This window comes from Apteryx rowi, unplaced genomic scaffold (genome assembly GCF_003343035.1).
Source record: "Apteryx rowi isolate R43461 unplaced genomic scaffold, aptRow1 scaffold_297, whole genome shotgun sequence".
Classification (NCBI taxonomy): domain Eukaryota; kingdom Metazoa; phylum Chordata; class Aves; order Apterygiformes; family Apterygidae; genus Apteryx; species Apteryx rowi.
The window spans coordinates 985,587-1,009,547 of record NW_020449385.1 but is presented as its reverse complement, the minus strand read 5'-3'; the positions used below and the strand labels follow the sequence as shown (position 1 = coordinate 1,009,547).

The following is a 23,961-nucleotide window of genomic DNA, read 5'->3' as shown; positions in this document are numbered from 1 at the left end:
CAAATTAGGCTCTCAGAGACTAAGAAAGTTATTAAAAAAGCATCAATACAGAGAAACTGAGTGTGTGAGTAGGGGGGGGAGGGCAACAGGGAGGAAAAGTCATCTTCATCTTACCATCACCTCTGGTTATTCTTTTACAGGATAAGAACATTCACAATATCACTATGCCCTTACCAATAAGATCTTTCTTAGATACTAACCTTCAGACTAAGTATTTTCATTTATAAGCTGCACAGTGCATCCTGCTTCCAGGATGGTCTTAATACTTTCCTCAAGTAAAGACTAAGTTAAGCAGTGCTGAAGAAGTGGATTCAGCACCTACTGGGATTTGTGCCAGCTCATGTCAGAATTCAGTCTGCTAACAGACACTTGCTGTCATATTTGATTTGGCAAAATGCCCTCAGATGAAGTTTGTACCAAAGTATAAATTTGTCTTCAGTATGTTGGTAAATACTAGATACATATCAATTTTCAGACCTAATTTATAATCAGTGTTTTTCATTGATATAAATAACAAAAATACTGCAGATAAAATGTTCTTTTAATGTGAATGTAAATAAAAGTGTAAATACAAGATCTTTGTGTGAAAACTTTCTAAAGGTCAGCTTCAGGCCTCCTGGTGGGTATTCCATATTTGCTTCAGAAGGCCTCATTCTAAGATTTGTGTCAAATTTAGTCTACATTCAGGATTGCTAACAGTTTACATTTCATCATTAGAAAAATCTAATTGAAATGCTTTTGTGAAATAAAGATATAATGTAAAACAGCTGTTTAACAAAAAAAACTAATGCAGCCTCTGCAGCACTCTGCTATGGCCCAAGTACTAAGAACATGAAACAAAAAACTATAAGGACTGGAATCCTGAGCAAGATATTATGACATTCAATATTAGTCCAGAAGCTGCTGCTTCTGCAAATGTTTAGATAAACAGCTAAAGCTAGTCAAAGACAAATATCAAAAAAACAGTGTGTGCACATGTAGATCCAGACAGATAACAGAAGTTTGCCTAAAATTTTACATTTTTAGAAGAGGGCAAATGGTAATGGGCAAGTTTTGTCTCATGCACCAAGCTTTTGTGAGTCAAGTTATAGTTTACAGATAATGTTGGTTTTTTATATGAAGTCTGTCCAAAAAGAAGTCCATGTGAATAAATCTGAGTTATTGATCTGAGATGATGAAGAGTCAATAAAACTATCTCAATTGCAAAATATATTATATCTTGCAAAATATATTATGTATACTGTATCACATTTAAACAATCAGTATACCATCATGCTAAAGCAGAAATGATGCAAAGCTTCTGTTACAGGAAGAAAAATGTGGATTTATCTGAACGCATCTGTAATAAGGAGGTTACAAAACAGGAAAATAGCAAAAATGGATCCTGTGTAAGTGATTAAAAATTAATATTTTACCATCTTTGAGTCTGCTTTTGAAATTGATAGACAAATAAATGGCAAGCATGTATTTCAAGAAAATGCATTTAAATGTGGTTGAAAAAAATAATCATAGGTCTGTCAACAATTAGGAGAAACTATTTGCTAAGACAAGTTCCCAATACACAAACTGCTAGAAATTGTTAGAGCTACAAACATTTACTTGGATCAGGAATGCGCTTTTGAAGCAAACTCTCAATTGTCCCCACTTACCTGTGCCAGCTGCATCATAGAGCTGTCTTGGAGTGCAAGAACTAGTTTCCTTTTAGAATAAACTAAAAATAGCAGACGTGCTCCAGGAGCATTCCCAACTCCCTTGGGCACACGGTCTATAAGACTGGATCCGTCCACAGTAAAAGCCCTCAAGAGTGCACAGTGAAGATGCCAGATTCTCACTACCAGCCATTTTGCTTTACAGAGCTGCACTGCTGCAATATTTGCTAATGTAGACACAGTCCATGAAACCTACCTGCAGTCATATCATCTGTTGGAATACCATTTAGCCTTCATGAAATGGATACCTGATAAACAGGTCATAATTCTCTTAAGCTTAAGATTAATTCCTGTAACCACATCCCTTTGTTTTGTTTTCAGTTAGACAAAAACTAAGCCAGAAATAAAAGTAGCATATTTCAACTGGATCCCCAAACCTCTCATTACTTAAGAATTTCTCATTTGAAAGCCCAGATGCCACATCACATCCATTTGTAAGTATTTAACAACTTTGTACTCATGATTATTGTTAACAGACTGAAGCTTCATAATCACTAACACAAAAGTGCTTTCCTCTTTCGTGGTGCATGGTGTGTTATTAAACAGATGCTTCAGGGTTTATATGCCTTCCCAGCATTCTTTTCCTAAACTTTATCTCTAATAAGCAACACAGTATCAGTACTGTTTCTGTACAACACTTTTGTTAAGAAAAAGTGAAAAAATTAAAAATAAACTTATTATGATTAAATTTGAAACATTTATAACCATGTAATTCTGGGACACAACTGAAACAGCTAATACAAAAAGCATCATAAGAAGCTCTACTCTAACAAAGTATTTTTAGAAGGAAAATAACTGACATTTAATGTACGAAATTCAATAAATTGTTTTAAAAATTAGACAATCGAAAAGATGCATAAGTAATTCAAACTCAACTCTAACCTCATACAAAGATGAATGCAATTTATAAACACAGATGCCATATATTAATTTGCTGGCCACCTGACATCAAGGATTTTCTACCACAACTGCAAGCCTGGGCATGAAGAATTCCATTCCTAAACAATACTACAGTGATTTACAGTTCTCTGTTTCAGTTTTCGTAAAATACTAGGGAAACTTCCTTTTCTTTCCCTCAGTTCCCCAGTCCCAATCCAAACGGTGGGGGTGGGAGGGAAGGATGCTAACCCAAAGGCCAAGGAGTTGCAGTCAAAAGCATCTCTCTCCTTGTAGATATGTGACCTCTGTCAGGTCAGGTATCTAAATGTTCACATTTGTCTTCCTCAAAATGTTTCAAAAAATTTGCAAGAAGAATCACAGCCTAGCATTGCATGGAGAACTTCAGTGCCATAAAACAGATAAAGGAAGTGTTCAAGACAGACACATGCAGGAGGGCATGGAGCAGCTGAGAAGCTAAAACCTTCCACGCTATGAAACCATGACCTTTACAGTTGATCAGATCTTGTTCTGTGACTTACATAATGAATCATCCCGTTAAAAAAGCAGAATTGTATTACCTTTGTTTTTTGCTAGTGGAGATGGGGGCTGCTCTGTAAACACCTCTGGGGATGGGGATTCTGGGTGGTCAAAGTCTTTGTCCATAGTTTCTATGAGCCCAGTGAGATCTGAATCCTCTGAGCTGTGCCTTCTGCTGCCGGCGCATTCGGCGTGAGGTGGGCTGAGAAGCGGTAGCTGCGGCAAAGCACTTTCAGTCTGCTGCTCTTGCTGCTGGGGCCCAGGTGGCTGGGCCTGCTGCGAGGGCTGCTCTGCCAAAGCTGGCACCTGCTGCGAGCTCGGCTGCTGGTTCTGCCTCGTCCCCTTGGCTCTTTTGCCTGTGGCATGAGTCTGAGTTGGGGCACCTGAATCCAAGATAAAGGGGCCCACTCTGTTCACTGACTGCATGGAAGCTGCTTGTGCTGAAGTCCTATTAGGTATGCTTGAACTGGTTTTAGATTTGATGTTTTCAACATCAGGTGCATTTCTATTGCTGTGAAGGTGTGCTGTTGTGTTGCATTGCTTATGATTCCCTGCACTGGATCGTGAAGAGGAACTGACTGCTCCATAGATCCCTCTGGATGAACTGTGATGAGAATCTGACCCAAGCGCATTCAAGCTGGAAGAACAACAAGTGTTTAAATATACTCTACAATGTCTCTACTCTTCCTCAAGAAAAAAGAATTGCTATGTCCAAAACAAACTTCACCTATGCGGTTCTTGGCATATAATCAACAAAAATGCCTAAAACTTGTTTGACAAGTCAGTGGCATTTACCATTTCCCATTCACTTGCTCACTGCACATATGAACAGAAACAGAATAAAATGACAATCAATATATATGTAGAAGGAAATACTGAAGACAGAAGACTCTTTTTTAGTTTACAACCCCAAAGGTAGGAACTTTTGACCTGAAGTTTTTATGCAGCATATACCTTTCATTGTCGAGAACATTAACAGGAAATTTTACAGTTTGTTTTTACAAAAAAGATGAATATTTCTCACAACCACAACATCTATCTATCCTTTTATGATTGGCTATCTTTTGTCCATAAGAGGATCTTTATTTATTCACCTATTCTAAAGAGCAGTATTATTGGTCTGGCCTAATAATAACAATAATAATAATAATAATAATACCCACCCACCAACAACATATACTTACTTTCCATCAGATGAAATTCCAACTATTCTCCTGAGATCAAATGGCCTTCCCATATCAAAGGGAGGGTTTGACGCCTCAAAGGACAGGCGTCTCCTAAATGGCTCCCAAATTCCTTGAGCTTCTAGATAGGCTGTTCCAATTACCAAGAGAAAGAGTACACTACAGAGGACAAGAGAGGCAACTAAGTTATTTCTTAGTTTTGAGAATTTTTCAGGTTAATGAAGTTAATCAGACATACAAGACAAAATATTTGTATACTGTACTATGTACTGGAATCCTGAAAAGGAAAACTGCCTCCAAACCACAACTTTGTTTGACAGAAATATAAAAGACATAATCTAGCATGATATAAACATCAGCAACAACAACGAGAATAAAAACTAGAGACCCAAATCTGGCATGCAGCTTCCAAAAATACTAATCCAAAGGAAAAGAAGAAAGGTATTTGAAATATTAAAATGGCATCTAGGCGGTCAGCAGCTCTCTCAGATTGCCAGTGCAATCGCATTTTAAAGGCAGAGACCCTCCATAGGGAAATGTACTGCTGTTCAGAGAACTCAAGTTTAAGAGCATTACTTCAAGGAGTTTTACAGTTAACTGCATCTGCTGCAATACAGTTTGGGAGTTTGCCTGTGGTATAACCCACTGCAGTAGACTGTATTTTTGAATGAAGCAAGAAAATCACTGCAGAGACATTCATCATGGTGCTATGGACTTTATCTTCCAACAGCCGCAAGTTTCTGGGGGGCCTGAAGACTGTCTTACTTTTTATCCAAGACAATTTATGAGAACAGAACTTCAAATCAGCAATTTCAATTTCTGTTCTCCTCCCACTTCTGACTGCCATTTTTTCGTAAGCCAAACATACAAAAAACAGTATCAGTTCACACAAAAGGGTGAGACACCTCTTGCTTAATTGTAGCTGTTTAAAGGAATCTAGTGTAGGCATCACCTCTGAATTATCAGCTATCACCAGATATGTAAGTGTCTTTAGACACCATCTCAACTGGTTATAGATACTTCAGCGTTTCTTTCCCTGCCCCAGTGATTAAAAGGGTTCTATACACATAATCAGATGGCAGAAGGTAGGCAAGATAAATCTTGCCCAAGAGATTAGCAAGCAACAGAAGTTAAAGAAACAGGGGAATCTTTTCACACAAGCTCACACAACTCCCTATTCAAGAGAGCAATATTTGCCTTGACTACCGTGCCAGCAAAAAGAGTATCGCATCTCCATCAACCATCACGGTACTATACTGCCTTTAGGAGACAGAGGGCTTAGGGCTTTGGAGGGTTTGGTGGGCACTCTTCACTTCAACCCCACGCTGCTCCCCTCGATGTATCGGTGCTGGCCTCTGGGCTCGGCAGAGGTTGTACAAAGGCAGCTGCAGCAAAAGGTCACCTTGAAGACTTCCCTTCCTCTGCTGCCCACTGGATAAGAACACTACTCCCTTTAGACAAGCCAGCTTTGTTGGTTTGATAAATTGAGTACCAACTTGGAAATAAAAAACAAAATGAAACAAAATCTTGTTTTGAGGTCTTTTTAATTGCACTTTCTGGTTTTGATTTGGGGAAGGTAGGGACTGTAGTGGTTTAGGCTTGGCAACATTTGTTTGCTTTTTTTTTTTTAATGAAGATAACTAGTCTGGAGTCATATAAACTGCAAAACAAATTGGTGTTTACATTTTCATATTGCAGTTCTAAGGAACCTTACAGTGGCGATAATGCGGTCTAGACACCAGAGGATGTTCTTGGTACTCCCTCTTTCCCCTCACAAGTTTAACCTGGAGCGTGTATCTAGTTGGAAAGTTCTTCATAAAAACAATTGACTCTTTCACTGTGTTTGTATGTGACCTATCTAGCTAGTTTTCAATATCTGAAGCCACAAGTATGGTAACCATCCAAAACAACAGTGATTTAGGGAAGACAACAATAAATAATACTTTATCAAAAGAAAAATGTGAGCTAGACAAACTCCTCAAGTTCATTCCTAGACATTGCACTCTACAAAAGCGTGTTAACGGCAACTAGGAAACCCCTACACATTATGACATCCTAAAAGCTGGTGACCCTGGTCGGGATGCTTAGAATATTATTGACGTGGTCACGTTAGCATTTTTCCTCTAATTTGCTGCCAAGTAGGATGCTTTGTACTTGCAGGAAAAAGACAGAGTGAATGAAAGGATTAGTATTCTGTCTTGTTTTGTAAAGTTTAATTCACAAATAAAGTACATACAAAATTCTCCAGACAAACTACACTTGTGAGCTGAACAAACACGTTATTCACTCTGTCAATAAACTAAACAAAAATTAAACTTATAAATTTCTAGCAACTATACAGAAGAAAAACAAAACTGTAAAATAAACAGTGCATTACTCAGGAAAGCGTTGAGGAGTCAGAAAAGAAAAAGAAGTGTGTTGTAACATTTTATCATCTCTATCCATTTCTTCTATCACTCCCAAGAAAACATTTATTTATTATATCACTCCTGAGAAAATATTTATGTCTTATAGCATACCACACTGGAAGAGACAATATCTTAATAAAAAAAAAAAAGTACAGGAATATTACACCTCTGATTTGCCACAAAGGCTATGGATAATCCTTCAGATCCACACCACCCAGGAAAACCACTTTTTCCATCACAGACATCTACAGCAGCATACCATTTCACACACTAAAATACAAGTTTAATGCTAATGAAAAAGGGAAAAAGCATTTGTTGCTATTATGTTTCTATGGTAGGGTTTTCTCTAGATAAGGGCATTTGGGGAAAGCGTCTCACATCCAGGAGATTAGGAGGCAGGCATTGCTTATAACCTCAGATTTCAAAAAATAAAAATAGGTAGAGGTTAGAATAGGCAAATGCAGTGGAATTTTCAACTCAAATCTCAGTCACAGCTAATATCTCTTTCTTTGCTGAGAAAAGTGCACTACTCTGCTACTGCGTAACCCCCAAGTGCTCATGTCAGGAACAATGCCCTTCAGGTTCTCAGAAATTCCATTATTAGTATCACCAGCTGTCTGTCACATACAAATGACAGCCAAGTTAAATTCATCCATAGCATCTGTTAAGCTCATTAAAGTCACTGTCTCATATCTTCCCTACAGCACAACGCTACAAAAGGGATGCTTCAACATCTAAGGTAACCACAGTGTTCTAACACCTAATTTAATGCAAGTTTGGCTTAGTTAGTTATCAAAAAACATACAAATAAACAAAACAAAAATCCCCAACCAACCAACCTCCCCCCCCAAAACAAATAAACAAACCAAACCAAAACACCCCTCCCCCAAAATGAACAAAAAACCTCCCCCCCCCCAAACCCCACATTACTCAGGTTAACAGGAATATATATATATATATGAATGACTTAAGGAAATGGGCCCAAGCAATAAGTATATTATTTTATTTAATTTTGAATGAAAAAAAGTTTGCATTTCTCAACCCTAAGCCACTTACACTAAATCCACAGTAGTTTTATTAATTTGCTCTCCTTTTCCACCTCACCTTATTTTATTTTCCACTGATTATAACATGTATTGTCACTTTCATACCTTCTCTGTAATCTGTATTCAAGCAGCTGTATTTCATGTACACATATTGATAAGAACAAACACATATATACACTACCTCATTATTCCTGAGATGATTATGTACAGTGCGAGTTCCCAGTTGGGCCTGGGTAGTGCTTCTGCACATGTTGCTAACATATGATATGGAAGGGAAGCATTCAAGACAAATATGAATTCAGAGCCTCCTGCAGTGACGAATTTTAATTCACGGATGACTCTGGAAGCAGTGAAATCTGGTGTAAACCTGAAAACAAAGTGAAGTATGTTAGAACTCTTCACATGAAGAACACAAAAGTTCTAGATAACTTATATTCTTCACAGTCATTCTTTAAAAAAATGCCAATTATTGTTTGAATGAGATGTCAGTCATGGCATTTGCAACAAATAGCCTTAGTAGTATGACTAATATCGTCCACACAACTAGCCTAAAAATACTTATGCACATCTTTCAAATAGTTCAAGATACAATTGACCACGCTTATAAGCGCCTCCCTGATCCACCTATACAGATGTATAGGTATAACTATAACTAAGCTATAACCAAGCAACGGAGCCAATCACCATGTGAGCTGTAAAGTTTTTAAACGTTCCTCTTAAAACAAAATTAAATTAAATCAAAACTGGATGCCTTTTTCAAAAAACATCATCACTATGTTCTTGTCTCATCACAATTCAGATTGCAGTTTCTGTTGCAGAAACACTAGAGAAGTTTCATTGCCTGCAGTATCTTGTATATCCTCTTGCATAACAGTATCATCTTCTGAACTTTTTAGATAGCATATTCCAAATAATTAGCCTTAAATCCAAGCAATGTTAAAGGAAATTTTTTTGGTGTACAGATCTTTTACATTAAAAATTTGCAGAATTAATCATCATAATCATGGAAACAGACAAAATATCCAAGATTAAAATGCTGTACATTATGATAATAATCCTTAGACCAAGAGCTCTTTTCCACATACTGCAATGCACCAAAAACATATGTAAATCTGGATCTCAAATGCATTCATACCCCAAATGAATGAAATGAGTAAAAAGCTGTATAGTAGCACTATTCCAACTCAGTAAGTTATATTTACTGGATAGTGACAAAAGTAATACTATAGTTAGTCATGAAATCTTTAAGTTCTTAAACCCCCCCCCCCCAAACCAAACAGTGTTTACATGAACAGAGGAAAATTTTCACGTTTTAAGTTGTATAAGAAAAGAACCTTCAAAGCTTATGTAAAACACCCCAGAATTTAACCAACACAGATTTCCTTCAGAATAGAACAAGGAATACAAAATTCCTGAGGCAAGACTCCATTTAGATGACTGTAATAAAAAACACACTTACAGTATGACAATGTCTTTAGAGGCATTGGCACTTAGTGCAAACTCTTGACAGTTAACTACTTTAAATCCATATCCTTCACACGTATATCCACTGATTTCCATAGATTTCACATTAATCTGCAGCTGCCCTGTATTTTCCACTTTAAATGTTCTTCTCAGCGTGAAATTTGGTTCTTTTAATTTCATTTCTAGAAACAAACAGAACAAAGTAATTAGTGTTGTGTTAAACTGATATCCTTCACTATATTCATAAATCAAAGCAGAAGAGACAGCTCTGTCAGTATTACATCAGGAGGGAGCACTAGGGAAGCCCATGGGCATCTTTGGATAATCTGCAGAAACAGATCTCTGCAGCCAGATTCTCGTCCCCGTCAAGGTGCAGCACTTTTGTACAATTCCAGAGTGCTAACTCACCAGGGGAAAAAAAACCCAACCCCCAAACCTCGGATAGATGATTTTTTGTGAGGCAGTAGCGCTAGGCTGTAAAACTGTGTGATCTACTCCTTAGTATAGTGGTACTCTGTGAACAAAGTCCCAGCACTAATAGAATTAAAAAGCTTATTTCTGAGATAATTTTGTTCTCTTGAACAGAGTAAATAGATATCTGATATACAATACAATATGTAGATACACTGATACCATCTTAGAGGTCGTGCCTTAAAAATGACATCCATTGCTGAGATACACATATCTTACTAGCAAAAAATACCTAAGCTACAATGTGTAAGAGATAGTGACTAAGATTCTCTTAAATTTTTCCTACCCATCTCCCAAAAGCAGAAAAATCTCAGATAGTTAACATGGCGCCTTATAAATATGTCTAAAAATCCTCAAGTAATGAAGTAGATTTTAATACCAGGTAAGACTAAACCTCCTTTACCAGTTCCTTTGGAAATACAGGTATTCCATTGCCCTCCTCTCAGAAGCAAACTTGGGGCACAGAACAAAAAATCTCATGACATTCCTAATCCCCCTGAACACAGAACAGAATTTGTCTGGAATTTAATTTTCCTAAAGGAACTCCCTCTACCCTTTTCCCTGTTGGCCATGTACATGCAGATTCTGAAGGAGTCAGGAAAAAATGCATAGAAAGTTGCAGTCATGATCCAATTTTACTCACATTTAAGAATTAGAGATTATCCCAGTAGAATTTCTATCTCCTCTACCTTGAATTTTAGTGGGGGAAGGACATTTGTTTTACTTTTAGATTTCTTAATTATCTTCTTAGAATGAAAAAGGTCAAATATTTCTTTTTCTTTTTTTGCCTAAATTAAGAAGCAACTTTAATATTTTTAAAGGAATTAAATTTCTGGGGCACTAGAAGAGGGAAGAATTGTTTCCACACATACATTTTAAGTTGTACATGTAAAACATCACTGCATTTCTGTTCAGCACAGTAGTTCAAGAAGTACTCACTTTCTGAACAGTCTTTTAATAATGCTTCTGTGATTTTAAAGCGTAAAGAACTTCCTGGACCAGGAGGTTTGCCTGCAACCCTCAAGCTCTCAGTCGTTCCTTGTCCTTGTACCATTATGGCATCTATTACAGTCAAATTATTTCTGGGTACACAGAAAATGGGGAAAAACATTCATAACAGAATTATGCAGTTTGTTGCTCCTGAAAACATCTCTACAGACTATGAAGTTACATCCCAATCCTGGAAGACAGAAGTATAAGCAGTCCCACAGATAATTTCCCACAGTATGGAAGAAAATTGTGCACATCTCCGTACATAGTATTTGCAAGACAAAAGCCTAAGAAATCACAACAAAGCATAAAAATAAAAAAGAGGTACTAGTTATAGTTTGTATTTCATCATCATGTTAAAAGCACCACACTTCAAACAGCAAATGCAGTTATTCAAACGGAGCTCTTCTTTACAAGTAAGATGCAAGTTGCAGCTGGATCTTGCAAATGGCACTTATAACTAAGTCCCTGCTTTCAAGACATTATGTATTTAAGAATTTAAATATAATAACGGGCTATATATTTATATCAGAAAGTATATATTGAATACAGTTTAACTACTGTAAAACATATAATTACATTTAAACAAAATCTGTTTATCCAGACAGCTATGATTGTACAGTTACTTTTGTACAAGTTGTAATTTCCTGTTGACAGCTGGTCACAACTATGACCTTATGTATAAACAATAAGCATCAAAAACTCAAACTTAATTCAGAAATATCTATCATACCTGATAACAATTAACGATGAAACAGTTTTATTAAGAACTGGAGCAAATTTTACTTTGACAGACTTTCTCTCTCCAGGTTTTAGTATTAGGTTTAAAACTGAGTGCCGAGCCAGGCCCTTTGTAAGTCCTACAGTGCTCTGCAGTGGCTGGACCTTAAGACAGCAGGAAAACAAACAAATAGCACTTTTTAAAATAGGAAATTTTTACAAGTGTTTAATGAACTGATATTATTTTAGCTAGAAAATAGATTTTGTCATAAAAAAAGTGCACTACCCAATGAACTGATTACACAAAAGCTTTTTAGTTAAAAGTTAACTGGAGAACATTTTCTTCTCCCTTAAAATACATACATAAGCTTACACTGGGCCAGTATGAAATGGAATTTCCCTTTCAGTGGTTCATATAACCTGAAGGGCCTGAAAGCCAGCTGGAGTTGGATCAGACAAGAAAAGCATGTTACTGCTGCTATTTTGCTACTTGAGCCAAAAGAGCATGTTGCTCTTTTGTGACAAATACTAAATTATTTCTCTACAAAATATTTATTTCTACTTCAGAAATTACCTTCCTGACACTTCTATCTTAAAATACTGTATCTTTTACCCAGAGAAAAAGAATTGATAGTATAAGAAATTCTCTATTTATTACTAATCCAGCTGTGCTTATTAATAACCAAAAGACCAGAGCAACTGAGCTAAAATATTTACATGTGGATTCATAAAGCTCTCAGGCTCTAAGAGTTCAGAAGTTTTTTTTTTAATGTATATTTCTAACACTATGTTAACATTAAGCCATTATGTATCATTTTCTATCCTCTATGTTTCATTATTCAAAACATTTTCAGAATATTGTCTTTGCAAAGTAAAGGAAAGAAAGGGGGGAAAAAAGGCAAACTTGAAATAGAAAAACTATTGAAAGCAGGATATTTTGCTAGATTTGCCTCAGTGCAAGCACTGAATTGCTAATCTAAAACTAACTTTAAATGGAGGGGAAATGCATGTATATTGGATTAGAAAAGAAAGTGTTCAGGATGTTGCAAGACCTATAAAAAAAGAGTATATACTTAAGGTTGTCCACAAAATTTCAAGCAAGTTTAAAATGAAAAACAAAGCAATGAAAACCCAATACTTAGCTAATTTTAGAAATAGCAACCACTATGCTGAAGAAAATGAGTCAATACAGTTCTTCTGTAGTTTCTACAATCCTGTTACACAGTAAGCACACAGTGAAAGTGATATTATAAGTTACATTTGAAGAAACACGACTTTTACTATTTCCCTGAAAATATCCAAAGTAAGTATCACGTTTTTCACACACAGTAATACTAAACTTGAAGGAACATTTTAACAAAGCCCCACAACATATTTTTAATCCCCCCCCAAATATCTAAAGAATGTATTGAAATACTTACACAGTTTCTGAAGACCTGGAACTCTAGAGTCCTCAGACTGAAATTTGTTGGTTTACTCAAATTAAACCTGAAACAAAAATATCATTTTTTCCCCTTCAAATCAAGGGAGACCATAACATACTTGTACATATTACAGATTTTATCACAAATCGAGAACTTATGGTAAGACTAAAACAATACACAGCTGAAAGTATCACGTGGTTTTTCTTATTTCCTCCCTCACACGTCGAGTTAGGGAAAAAATGTGAACAACATTAGCTCAGCACCTTTCCCCAACAGATGGCCAACAACAAAAGAATACAGAGGGCCCTTTGGTGACAATCAGCCTAAATTTCGTTCCCCTTGGGCCAATGATCCAAATTCTAGAAGCAGCCAGTACTGTAACTGCCAACACAGCTGCCAAAGACTGCATTTATGTTTTATAAAATGCATTTCGCAGTACAGCGAGAAAACCCTGAATACTTTAAAATAAAGCTTACCGTTCTAACAGTTTATCGACAAAGATGGATGGGTTAGAATACAGAGCTATAGGAAGGAACTGAACATACACAGGAACGTCAGCTGGATTTTCTACAAAAATTTCTTCCTCCTAATCAGAAACACAATTTTTGTTAAGTTTAAATTTGGATTAATTCTAATTACAAGAAGTTATGAAAAATACAGTCCCTATAAAAAGATGCTATTAACACAGTAACTTACTGATGAACTGTTTGTATTGGTAAGCGGGAAGCTTAAATGGCGTGGTGAAGTGAGTATGGAAGGCCAGGCCATTTCTGCTGTGACTTTCAACTGGACATCCTTCTGCAGATCTGTGTCTACTTCGAACACAGCATTCAGTCTGGAAAAGTATTAAAAACCTTACTTTGTAAAAGTAAAATGACAAAAACTTGGAAAAAGCAAGCCTGGAAAAAGAAAAGTGCTTAAAAGCACCCTGAAAACAGTATTAATTTGAAAAACAGCACAGTCCATTATATTTATATGCAAGGAAAACATTTGAACTCTGTTCGTATGCACTGCTATTAAAAAACACAACAAGAAACCTTCAAAACATGCTATAGCAGACCAACCCAAATATTCTAAAGATATTTGCTATTTAAGTGCTGTTGTCAACATCTATCCATTCTAAACTCTACTAGGCCCTCTTTATGGAAGAAGATGAGCAGAAAACGTGGTAGGACTTGCGCATAGTATCATAAATCTTGCAGCATTTGCATTTCTCTTAGATCACTATCTTCTAAACAGAGAGACATGAAATTTTATCTTTCATTAGAAAGTACCTAGCTATTATTGTTGCAAATTTGAAAATCTGATTGACTCAGATCAGTAAATGAAAATAACTCAAAATATATTTTAAGAGATCAAGAGATATTATGTAACAATTATGGCCTGACCATTTTTTGCTAAGGCATAAGCAGTAGAAAGGGAAAAAGTCCTACTACAAACTGTTTCCAAAACAACACCCAGATACTCCCCAAAACATACTGTGGCTGTACATATGTAATGTACAGTAAACATGATGCACTCTAGCTGTGACAGATACAGGGAGTATATGCCTAAACTTCTAACAAATCCAAAACAAATCTGTGAGTTAGTCACACTTGGTGTGAGCTACTATTTTCATTACTGAATGAGATTCTTTGCTATTTTCTGACCTATACAATAGACTTGGTGCCAGTTCTCCCACAAGCTCTCTACGAGGAGCTGAAACAAGACTAACAGTACCGAGTCCTCCAGTCAGCAAAACCAACGAAATGCTAGACTTCAGACTAGAAAGTATTTTGGGAAGGCTCCAAAGACCCAAGTCAGATCCCCCACTGTACTCCTAAGGTACATACTTTCTCCTTTGCTTAATGATACCTTGGATAGCTGGTTAATTTTAAAAAGCATTATATATTTTGCTAAAACTGCTACTTTTTCAGAAATAGTTTCTAATAGAATTTTCCTTGAAATATTCTTGAAAGTTACCAGTGTGGATAAATAGAGGATTCTGTTCAGGTTAAATTTCTTTAGGAGTTAACAACATATCAGCATTGTAACAAAAAAACCTGATAAAGGAGGTATGTTTTTATTATTGTATTTAGCTAAACAGAGTCATTTTGTTTTTCTACAAATACCCATACCTATTTTGAAATGGCAGTTTGAATGCTATTATCACAAATGAGACATTACTTGCTGTGAATGTTAACTTGTGTCTCTGTTGAAGTGTAACAGCTTTACATATGAGAAAGCAGATGTTTAAAAAGTACATTCCAGCCCACAGAGTTTGACTTTTTCTAAAAATTAGACAGCAATGATTATTCACCTTCTATTTAGTATCTCTCAAGGAGAAATACTAGATGATTTGATCTTTCACTGAAATATAATAATCTCGGAAGAGTAGCGATAGATAACCTCTTAAAATCCTAGAGAAATCAGGGATATTAAGGTTACTACATTAAAAAAAATTAAGCAGGGATCTGAACAAACAACATGCATATCATCTGTTTTATGAAACTTTGGTAGAGTAGCGACTGTTGCTGTTGCCACCTTTTCAAGAACTGCAGCATGCTCCAGCTAATTTCCTCAGGTCAAACACAAAAACACAATTTTTTTTTTTTAAAGCATTTTCTCTACAGGGTTTTCAGAGCAGGTTTAGAAACTCCTTTTCTGCTCTCACTCAAAGAACACTGCACTATGAAAAATCTGTATTTTACGTTGACCATACATAACAGAATTATCTAGTGATTTAGGGGCTGAGGAAGTAACTAGGGTAAAATACTTACCTATGACTTGAGTTCTCTTTTATTTCCATCCAGCCTTTGAACAAGTTCTCATGTAAATCCCAGTCAGAATCCCATGCATCTTCTTGCATTGCTAAGTTGTGCTGAACTTTAGATTCCGCTTTAAAATAAAATGTATTTTTTAAACCCTTCACGTAAAATCATTGTTTAAGTAGAAAACTAATTTTTTTAGCTTTTAACTGCAAAGGTGAAACTTACTTACATTTAGATAAAAAAGGTAATCCTACATAACAATGATCCCCACATTGTAAACCAGGATCAAAATAAATATTTGCAATCTGCAAAATAGATATGAGAGATCAATTAAGAAACTGCACAGTAACTCTAATAACCAAAGACAAAAGGAAAAAGATTTCTGATGATCACAGAAATTTACATATGCTATATATGAGAGAGAACTTGTATAAATAAGGCATAAACAAACCTTTGATTTTTTTCCTGGCTCTAAATCTTCTTTATTACTTCTTAGCCTCTTGTAATAGAACCTCACATCTTCAGATAGGGAGCGTATGTGCTGTATTTTCACTTTCTGGGAGAAGGAGTTCATAATGTTCAGGCTCTGGTGGACTACCTTCCCCTAAAGAAAAGATGAAATACATCTGCATGATATATTTTTTTCCTAGTACATTTGTTTAGTTATGCAGGCTGACAAAGACCACAGCAGAATGGAAATATCTAATCAAAAGCCACTTTTATCACTTTGAGATAGGTTTCTGTGAATTCGCATTCTTTCCTCCACTTACTCCCAAACACAGTTCACCCCTCTTTCAAAATAAGCAAGTCTTAAGTATTTTAGAGAGCTAGGATGACAGTTATATTTACTCAATTTATGTTAAAAAAAGTGCCAAAAGATGAAAGGAAAGGGAAAACTTTGGTTTTGTCAGTCACCTAACACAAAAGGAAAACAAGCTTCTTATAATAGTAGATCCAGTACATAGCTCCTACAAATTAGAAATAATCTGAAAAGATTACAGTAGAGTGAGTGCAGATTACAAATACTCCAGGTGACAGAGTGCATTTTAAAACATAGGTACAACCCTCTCTCCCATCCCCAATGAAATCAAGATACCAGATACAACATCAAAAAAAAATCCAGACCAAAACAACAACAAAAAACACAGTGGAATTTTTTTCCACACCTTTACACCCTGCCTCCTCTTCTGAAGCAAGCATTATTTTACCTTTTAAGCACATAATGCATAGTTTAATTGTATGCCATTATTAGGATCATTATAATGCTTGAGCCCCCCCTTCCCTACCTGTTTCCAAACTCTCTCCAGTGTGACCTCACTTGTAAATGATTCTGTGGTCATGTTTTTCACCTTACCTCAAAGCCCAGCTCTGGTGAATATAGGGCAAAAGATAAATTGGGAAAAAAAAAAAGGCTATTCAAGGTTGGTGACAAGATTTCAACTTTTATATCAAACAAATAGAAGCAAATTAAATGTCCAAGACTATCTTCTAATGAACAGGAATGGAGGTTTAAAGTTCCCTTAAAACAATTCTTTTATTTTTTTGGGTTTTTTTTAATTTCTCAAGATAAGGACTGAAGCAGAGAGCTGTGCTTTGCAGGCTCAAAGTTTGACTGTGGCCTCAGAAAATAGTAACATACCAAAACAGTCTCAATATTAGCAACATGAGAGGGAAGAAACCACAAGAATGATTTGCTAAATAGTGTAAGTGCTGTTAAACTGAACAGGAGGTGGAAATGACCATGTCTGAGCTTCACCTATGGAACACCAGGAGTAACAAACCTCCATCTACCGGGCAAGATAAAGGTTCATTAAACTGTAGAACAAACAGGGTTTTACTAAGACCCTTACTCAGCTTTAAAACACAAAACAACAGATAAAGGGGAAGATTTTACCATTCAGTAATTAAAACAACAAAAAGAACAAAACAAAAAAAACCCAGAACAATGATATTCAGCACAGGGGTCCTTGAAGATATGCTTTGTTCAGGGAAGAAAGTCAAGAAAGGTGGCACTGTAAGCCAACAATACCATTACAAAGTAGAAGTTAGCACAGTTAAAAATCTGTTTAAATCAAAACACTGATCTTTACAAGGACAATATACACTATGAGTGTAGTGCTGACAGTCTTCTACAGAACTCTGAAAATTGGACTTAGATGCAGACACAGGAAAATTATAAACACAGACAGACAGCACTTAGACCTGGGCAGTTGCAGGAAAATTACTTCCTAGACATGAAATGAAAAACAAATGTTACTAGAACTGTAGTGCCTGATTATTCCTGGATGTTAGAGCTCTCAAATATTTCCCCCAAACATTGAAACAAGAAGAGCCGATACTATTTTAGTCTCAGTTTCAGCAAGTAATGCAGGCATTACAGAATAGCTAGATGTAAAAGTTTCATTCAGTGTTCAGTGATCATAAATTTAGTTTGAAAAGAGTCCAAGATAAAGGAAAAGTAAGTCTGCTGTCATTATTCTTAAATATCGAAAGAGCTAAGTGATGAACTAATAGAAGTGGTTAGTGAAGTTGACTGCTCTGAGAAGCTTAGGGCTTAAACACAGAAAACAGTCCAGACTTTTGCCAAAGGTGATAACACTATCTGAATCTATACTCTCAAACATGGGAAAGAGTGTATGCAGGAGCTCAAAGGCTCCCTGAATGAACAATCACTTGAAAAGTTCACTAGAAAAGAGCATGAAGTCAACAAAAATTACAGCACTCTGGGGATGAAAGAATGATGACAGTAAAAAAGTTTTGCCTTAGAGACTGAAAAATGCAGCATTACAAGCGCACCCCCCCCAAAAAAACAACAAAAACCCCACACCTGAGCTGACCAAGATCTTGGATGTATATTAAGATGTTGAGAAGTTCTTCAGTCATTCCAGTGAGAAAAGATGACAAAATAAAGGTGAGATTACAAACAAACAAGAAACCCCCCATCTTATGGCCTAACATTTTAAATAAAGTATTTTGCTGCAGGGTTCAAGGAGGATAACAGTCTTGACAGAATTCAGGATACAGAAAACAAATTGCCTTATCTATGGTGAAAGAAAAAGAAATGAACAATTAGCTATTTCAGTTTGTCACAGGCTTATGGAGCAGTTGGTAGATGAAGTTACACATACAGTAATAAGTGTAATAAATATCCAGATAATTATGAGACCACATAGTCGAATAATAGGAAATAGAGAGCCTAAAGATAAAAAATAAGAAGTGATCTGTGAGACTGTAGGCATGACAGTTTGACCTTAAGAATAACCAAAGGCTTTAGAACAACTTGTGAAGTAGGCAATAAAAAGGGAGGTGAAAGGATAATGGGATAAATCATCCAGTGATTTACTAAGATCCTGTTGACTAACCTAGCATCTTCCTCTGACAAGCCCTATTGCATTTCCTTTTCAAAAAAGGATCCTTAATCTAATGGTCATGAGGTAAAGCATGATAACATGCCAGTGAAAAATCATTTTCAAGTGCACAACCTGTAAGACCAGCAGCAGGAGCAAGAAGCTGTCTGTAGGACAGGCAGTGTTCTAAGACAGAAAGAATCAGGGTGAAATAATTAGTGGGAGAAGACTGGGCTAGAAATATTTTCACTAAGAAGCAGGAAAAGATAAGCATAATCTGTTGATGCTGCAAAGTTAAGAAGCATTTTCAGAAGACTGAAAATCAAGATAGCATACAGATTGACTTACTGGTCTTGAATAGGGGAATAGGACCGAATTCAATAGTTGAAAACACAAGATCATGAATTTAAAATCTAATAAGTTTATTTTAAGTTAAGTTTATATTAAGGTTTGACCATACCATATATGCTCGATCCCATGACAGACTGAGACTATGCAGTACAGACAAGGAAACAGAGAAATAATTCCAACATGGATCAGCTGAGATATTCTCACTAGAGATAATTAAGACTTGTAAAAGAATACAGTAAAACCTTACTCGGATGACTATATAGATGTGTGATCGCTCACATAAGAAAAGACAGACTGCTGCAGATGAAGGAAAAGATCAAAATGATGAGCAGGGAAATACAGAGCGTATACAGTAAGAGAAAGATTAGGGAAAAAAATGGCTTTCTTTAACCCACTAAGAGGAAAGCACAGCAGATACACTGCTCTGTACTAACATCAAGTGCTAAAAAGAGAGAAGAGAGCTACTTAAGCTCAAGGACAGTGCTGACATAGAATAAATAAAGCGGCCAGGAATAATTTTGGACTGAAAAATGCAGGAATGTTCGCAACTATCAGATAAGCACACTTCAGGAGTAACTTCTTAGTAGCAGTAAGGAGGGAAAAAAAAGAGTCATTACTATGATATATAAGAAACAGAAAGAACTTTAAAAGACTTGTAAAAATTCTCAGGCCTCAAAAGAATCCAAACAAAGGCCAGAGGAAATCCAGACCCTTATTCCAGGCCAAGACAAGCTTCAAAACATCTTCCTGGCCAAGTATGGTGCTGAGGCAGAGTGGTTACATACTGAAGGCAGCTCTGAACAATATGCACGATACTTAAAGGAGGCAAAGCATGAAACAGAACGTGGTTGCATGGATGAGTGGTGTGAGTAGCCTGTGAGAGGCTTGCGGAGTAGGCACCAAGCCAGGGACTGCTTCAAGCATTTGCACAGCGTAGATGTGACCAGTCTGTTGAGGAAGGTGCTCCCTATGAGCAATATGAATAAGACATTTAGCACAAACTGATCTGCAAAAAGTGACCAATTTCCAGATCAAGTCACAAAGACAGCTTAGAGGTGCAAGCCTCTCAGGTCTTTGCCATTCCCATGTTCCAGAATGCCTGACTGTTTAGGAGAGATGCTATTCTGTTATTCTAACATAACACTTTGTCCAGTCAAATATTTCTTTAAATTTTTCCTAAACCTGTACAGTAATCACTAGCAGATACTGTAGTATTCTCCTTTTTGAGTGCTGTTTTTCAAAATATATTGAAGTTATATTCACATCCCTGATCTTTTATCCTTGCAGGAAATTGCTCAAATAATTTCTATCACATCATCTCCATCTCCTTTTACTACCATTTCTATTTTTTCTTTCAGTTTTTAATCCCTTTCCCAATGATTTTCAATCATACTGCATTCTCTACTCATCAGAAAGTCACATGAAGTTCACACTTGTGTAAAATGCCAATTGTAAAATCAATATGGCTCAAATGCCCATGCTCCCATGGTTATGCTGAATGCTAAGTGGAGAAGAAAATATTAACTGGTATAATGGCTTGATGCCTGAATCTGTAGCCCTGAGCAAAGTCATCACTTCTGGCACTCCCTGAGTAAACATTACTGCAGGAGCAGGGATGAAAGACATGTCACTTCCCAGGAACAGCAATTACATGTTTTTGCAGAGCAGCAGAGTAGCTGCAGAGTCACACAGCTTTCTTGGCTTCCTATTCCTGTACTCTACCATGTACCCTCTCAAGAAGATCCACTTCCAGTGTGGAAACAATAAAATAATCCTTCCACAGAGATCAAGGACTTCTCATCCTGAAACTTCAGTTCATTAGCTGACTATTGTTTCTGGCATTACATTGTTTCTGAGAAACGCACTTGCACTTTTCTCTCTTACTCATAGTACCAACACGCATGAAATGATAAGAAAAAACAAGTGATCACAGCTACATTAGAACAAAGCTGCAAAGAATCAGGTCTGGGACCATGCCAGTATTGCAGACTCCATTCAAGCAGATGCAGTAGAAGAGAAGTAGGGATAACTCATGCTTGGAACACGTAGAAAAAAAACGAGTGGCAAGCAGTATGTTAAGAGTTCAGAAGCACAATCTCTCCAGCAATATGACAACATGCAACAACTCAAGAAAGCAGTTTCTCTTGAAAGGGACAGACAAATAGAAAACACAATGTTTAAGGCTGTGAACCAATTATCTTACTGGAAAGGATGGTGGAAGAAAAACGTGTTTTGGGGAGCAAGTCAGTGAACCCACAGCAATTACTGCCTTCACTGGTATAGTTAAAATCTGAAAGAAAGAACAAGAAAGTTTAGAAAAAAATACATTAATTTCAGTCTTTAAACGTCTGTTTCATTGCTTACAATAACAAAATCCTGAAATTCTAGAATTCATGTTTCAAATGTATATATAAACCTGACACTGAGCCATGAATTAAAATTTCAACAGAGATCGTCATACTCAAAATGGTCACTTCAGTCATTTCAGCATTCAATCCCAATCACAAGTTTTGTCTCTTCAAAATTTTATTGAAGAAATCTTTCTAAAAATGGCTTCTCAAATCACAATATTGGCTAGCTGTTCATTTCATCAATACTACAGGAAAAATAGGAAGCATATCTTTGCTCAGCCACACTTAGCATCATTTTACATGGAACACAACAGCAAAGTTAAAATACAAGCTCTCCAACGGGGCATCATTTAGTCTTACTTGAGCAGGGCTTATTCTGTTGGATAACAGGATGATGTCTTTAAAAAAAAAAAAAGAATATGAGGGAAGAGGATAAACTAAATTTTTCAAAAAGCATTAAAAGTCATGATAAGACCCTGAGATAGAATTAGAGTCAGAAAAAGGAGTGTAGAAGGGACAGAAATATAGCAAATACTAAGCATCTCAATAATGAGATCCTTACTGTATTGGTAGAGTAACTTGTAAGAACAAACAAGAAAATAAAAGGCTTCAGGTTCTGATACTGAAAGGACATGCGTGCACATTAAAAAAAGTCAAAAATCTCAGACAACTGGCAGAAATTAAGAATTTCCTATTTTCTGTAGCTTCATCAGAACCACACATTAAGCTGTATCATTTTCTGACTTCATAAGTGTAGCATGAACATCACGTTTATTTTTTTCTATGTATATAACTCAAAGATAGTGAAAGCTATAACCCAATGATACTAAATATCATTCCATTATGATTTAGAATCTTTCTCTCCTAAGAAATAATTTATTAGTATCAACAGGAAAGACTTATGAATTTGAGAATTAACTGAATCATCTTCTCTCTTTTACTAACCTCAGTGGAAGAACTCTGCTGCATCAATTGTCAGCAAACTAATTTCTCCAAAGCAATTTTCACAGGGGGTTTTTACAATAAACCTTGAAAATTATACCTTGATTTTAGTAACTGACAATGCATCAAAAAAGCATATTGCTGAGATGTGTCATGGCAAAAGATTCATGCATTGATGCTTTGAGAATGTGTCATGTCATTGAAGCTCACATGGACCCATACCTCAAAGCATTAGGTCAGACTGAAATGGAAATTTCTGAAAGCCAGGTAAAAGCATAATGAAAGTCATTCTTCATTCCTTCAGAGAAGATACAGCATCAGTAGCACTACTGTCATTTCCTCCAAGGTTAACTTCTCCCTGAAACTGCAATCCATCCACTAATACAACTTTTAAAACTTCATGTTTTATGTCATTTACAGTACAAATTAAGACAAGTTGCTATACTCACCAACCACTCTTCTGAGTTAATTCAGCCAGTTTAGAAAGTCTTACAGTACAAAATATGAGATCACTAAGAAAACAAACTCTTATTAATATAACCAAAATATTTGTCACCTTCCTCCCTGCCTTATTACACCTATTCTTTCTCATGTTCACATTAAGAAAAAACCACATCATTTGTGCAGCCCCAGTGAATATACAATAAATATACCTCATAGTCTGTTGTGATTTGTACGGCTCCATCATGAATTCCTTCAAGTTCTTTTGCTATTAGTTTTACTCTAAACACAGCATAATAACCAGATGTTAGTATCACCTGTAAATGGTAGAAACAGAGTCATCCATTGTCCTCCATTAAACAGAAACAAATTTCACAAAAAAACATACCCCAACCCCCCCTATTTTTGTAAGCTGGTCTGTTTGAAACACATCTGTCAATGGTAAATACAAGAAAAATTCTATCTCATAACTGGCTAATACAAAAATTAAACACTCTTTGGGCCAATAAATTCCACTCTTTCCTTAAAAATGGTTAGTATCATCTGAGGCCATGGAGATTACAGTCTCTGAATCTTTCTCTTTCAAAATCTAACTAATCTGAACATAACACAACTTCTTTAAATACAACCCGCCTCCCCACCCCCTCTGCTAAAGTAGAGCTATTAAAAAAAAACAACTCTACAAATTCGTCCTTTTTTTTCTTTTCTTTTCTTTTCTTTTCTTCTAAATCTATTTTGAAGCAATGGATTCCAAAGATTACTTACTGAAGACTGATCTGACGCACTAGCATTTTGTAGTTCAGGAAGGTTTGCAATTATTGTTGTTCTGTTTCCTTTTTCAGTTGTTAGGAGTTCTATGGCCAAACCATCCCCTATAATATGCCAACTTTTTATAGCCAGCTTAAAAAGAACAAAAAATAGTATTTTCAATAACAACACTGATGTAA

General features: G+C 36.1%; 1 protein-coding gene across 4 annotated transcripts in view; it reads right to left on the bottom strand.

The window, feature by feature from the left end:
- Positions 1–23,961, bottom strand: part of TMEM131 (transmembrane protein 131) — a 107,777-nt gene that overhangs the window by 15,477 nt on the left and 68,339 nt on the right. For all 4 annotated transcript variants that reach the window (XR_003254131.1, XM_026069445.1, XM_026069447.1 and 1 more), the window contains exons 17-31: positions 23,780–23,914; positions 23,227–23,331; positions 21,484–21,570; positions 16,034–16,186; positions 15,812–15,887; positions 15,592–15,709; positions 13,529–13,667; positions 13,309–13,418; positions 12,830–12,896; positions 11,422–11,573; positions 10,638–10,780; positions 9,223–9,409; positions 7,945–8,130; positions 4,310–4,468; positions 3,167–3,762 (exon numbers count right to left, since the gene is read on the bottom strand). Coding sequence is in view for 3 of the 4 variants with exons in the window: in XM_026069445.1 (XP_025925230.1) it covers positions 3,167–3,762; positions 4,310–4,468; positions 7,945–8,130; positions 9,223–9,409; positions 10,638–10,780; positions 11,422–11,573; positions 12,830–12,896; positions 13,309–13,418; positions 13,529–13,667; positions 15,592–15,709; positions 15,812–15,887; positions 16,034–16,186; positions 21,484–21,570; positions 23,227–23,331; positions 23,780–23,914 (2,413 nt within the window). In the remaining variant the exon portion in view is untranslated. The remainder of the gene's footprint in view (positions 1–3,166; positions 3,763–4,309; positions 4,469–7,944; positions 8,131–9,222; positions 9,410–10,637; positions 10,781–11,421; positions 11,574–12,829; positions 12,897–13,308; positions 13,419–13,528; positions 13,668–15,591; positions 15,710–15,811; positions 15,888–16,033; positions 16,187–21,483; positions 21,571–23,226; positions 23,332–23,779; positions 23,915–23,961) is intronic.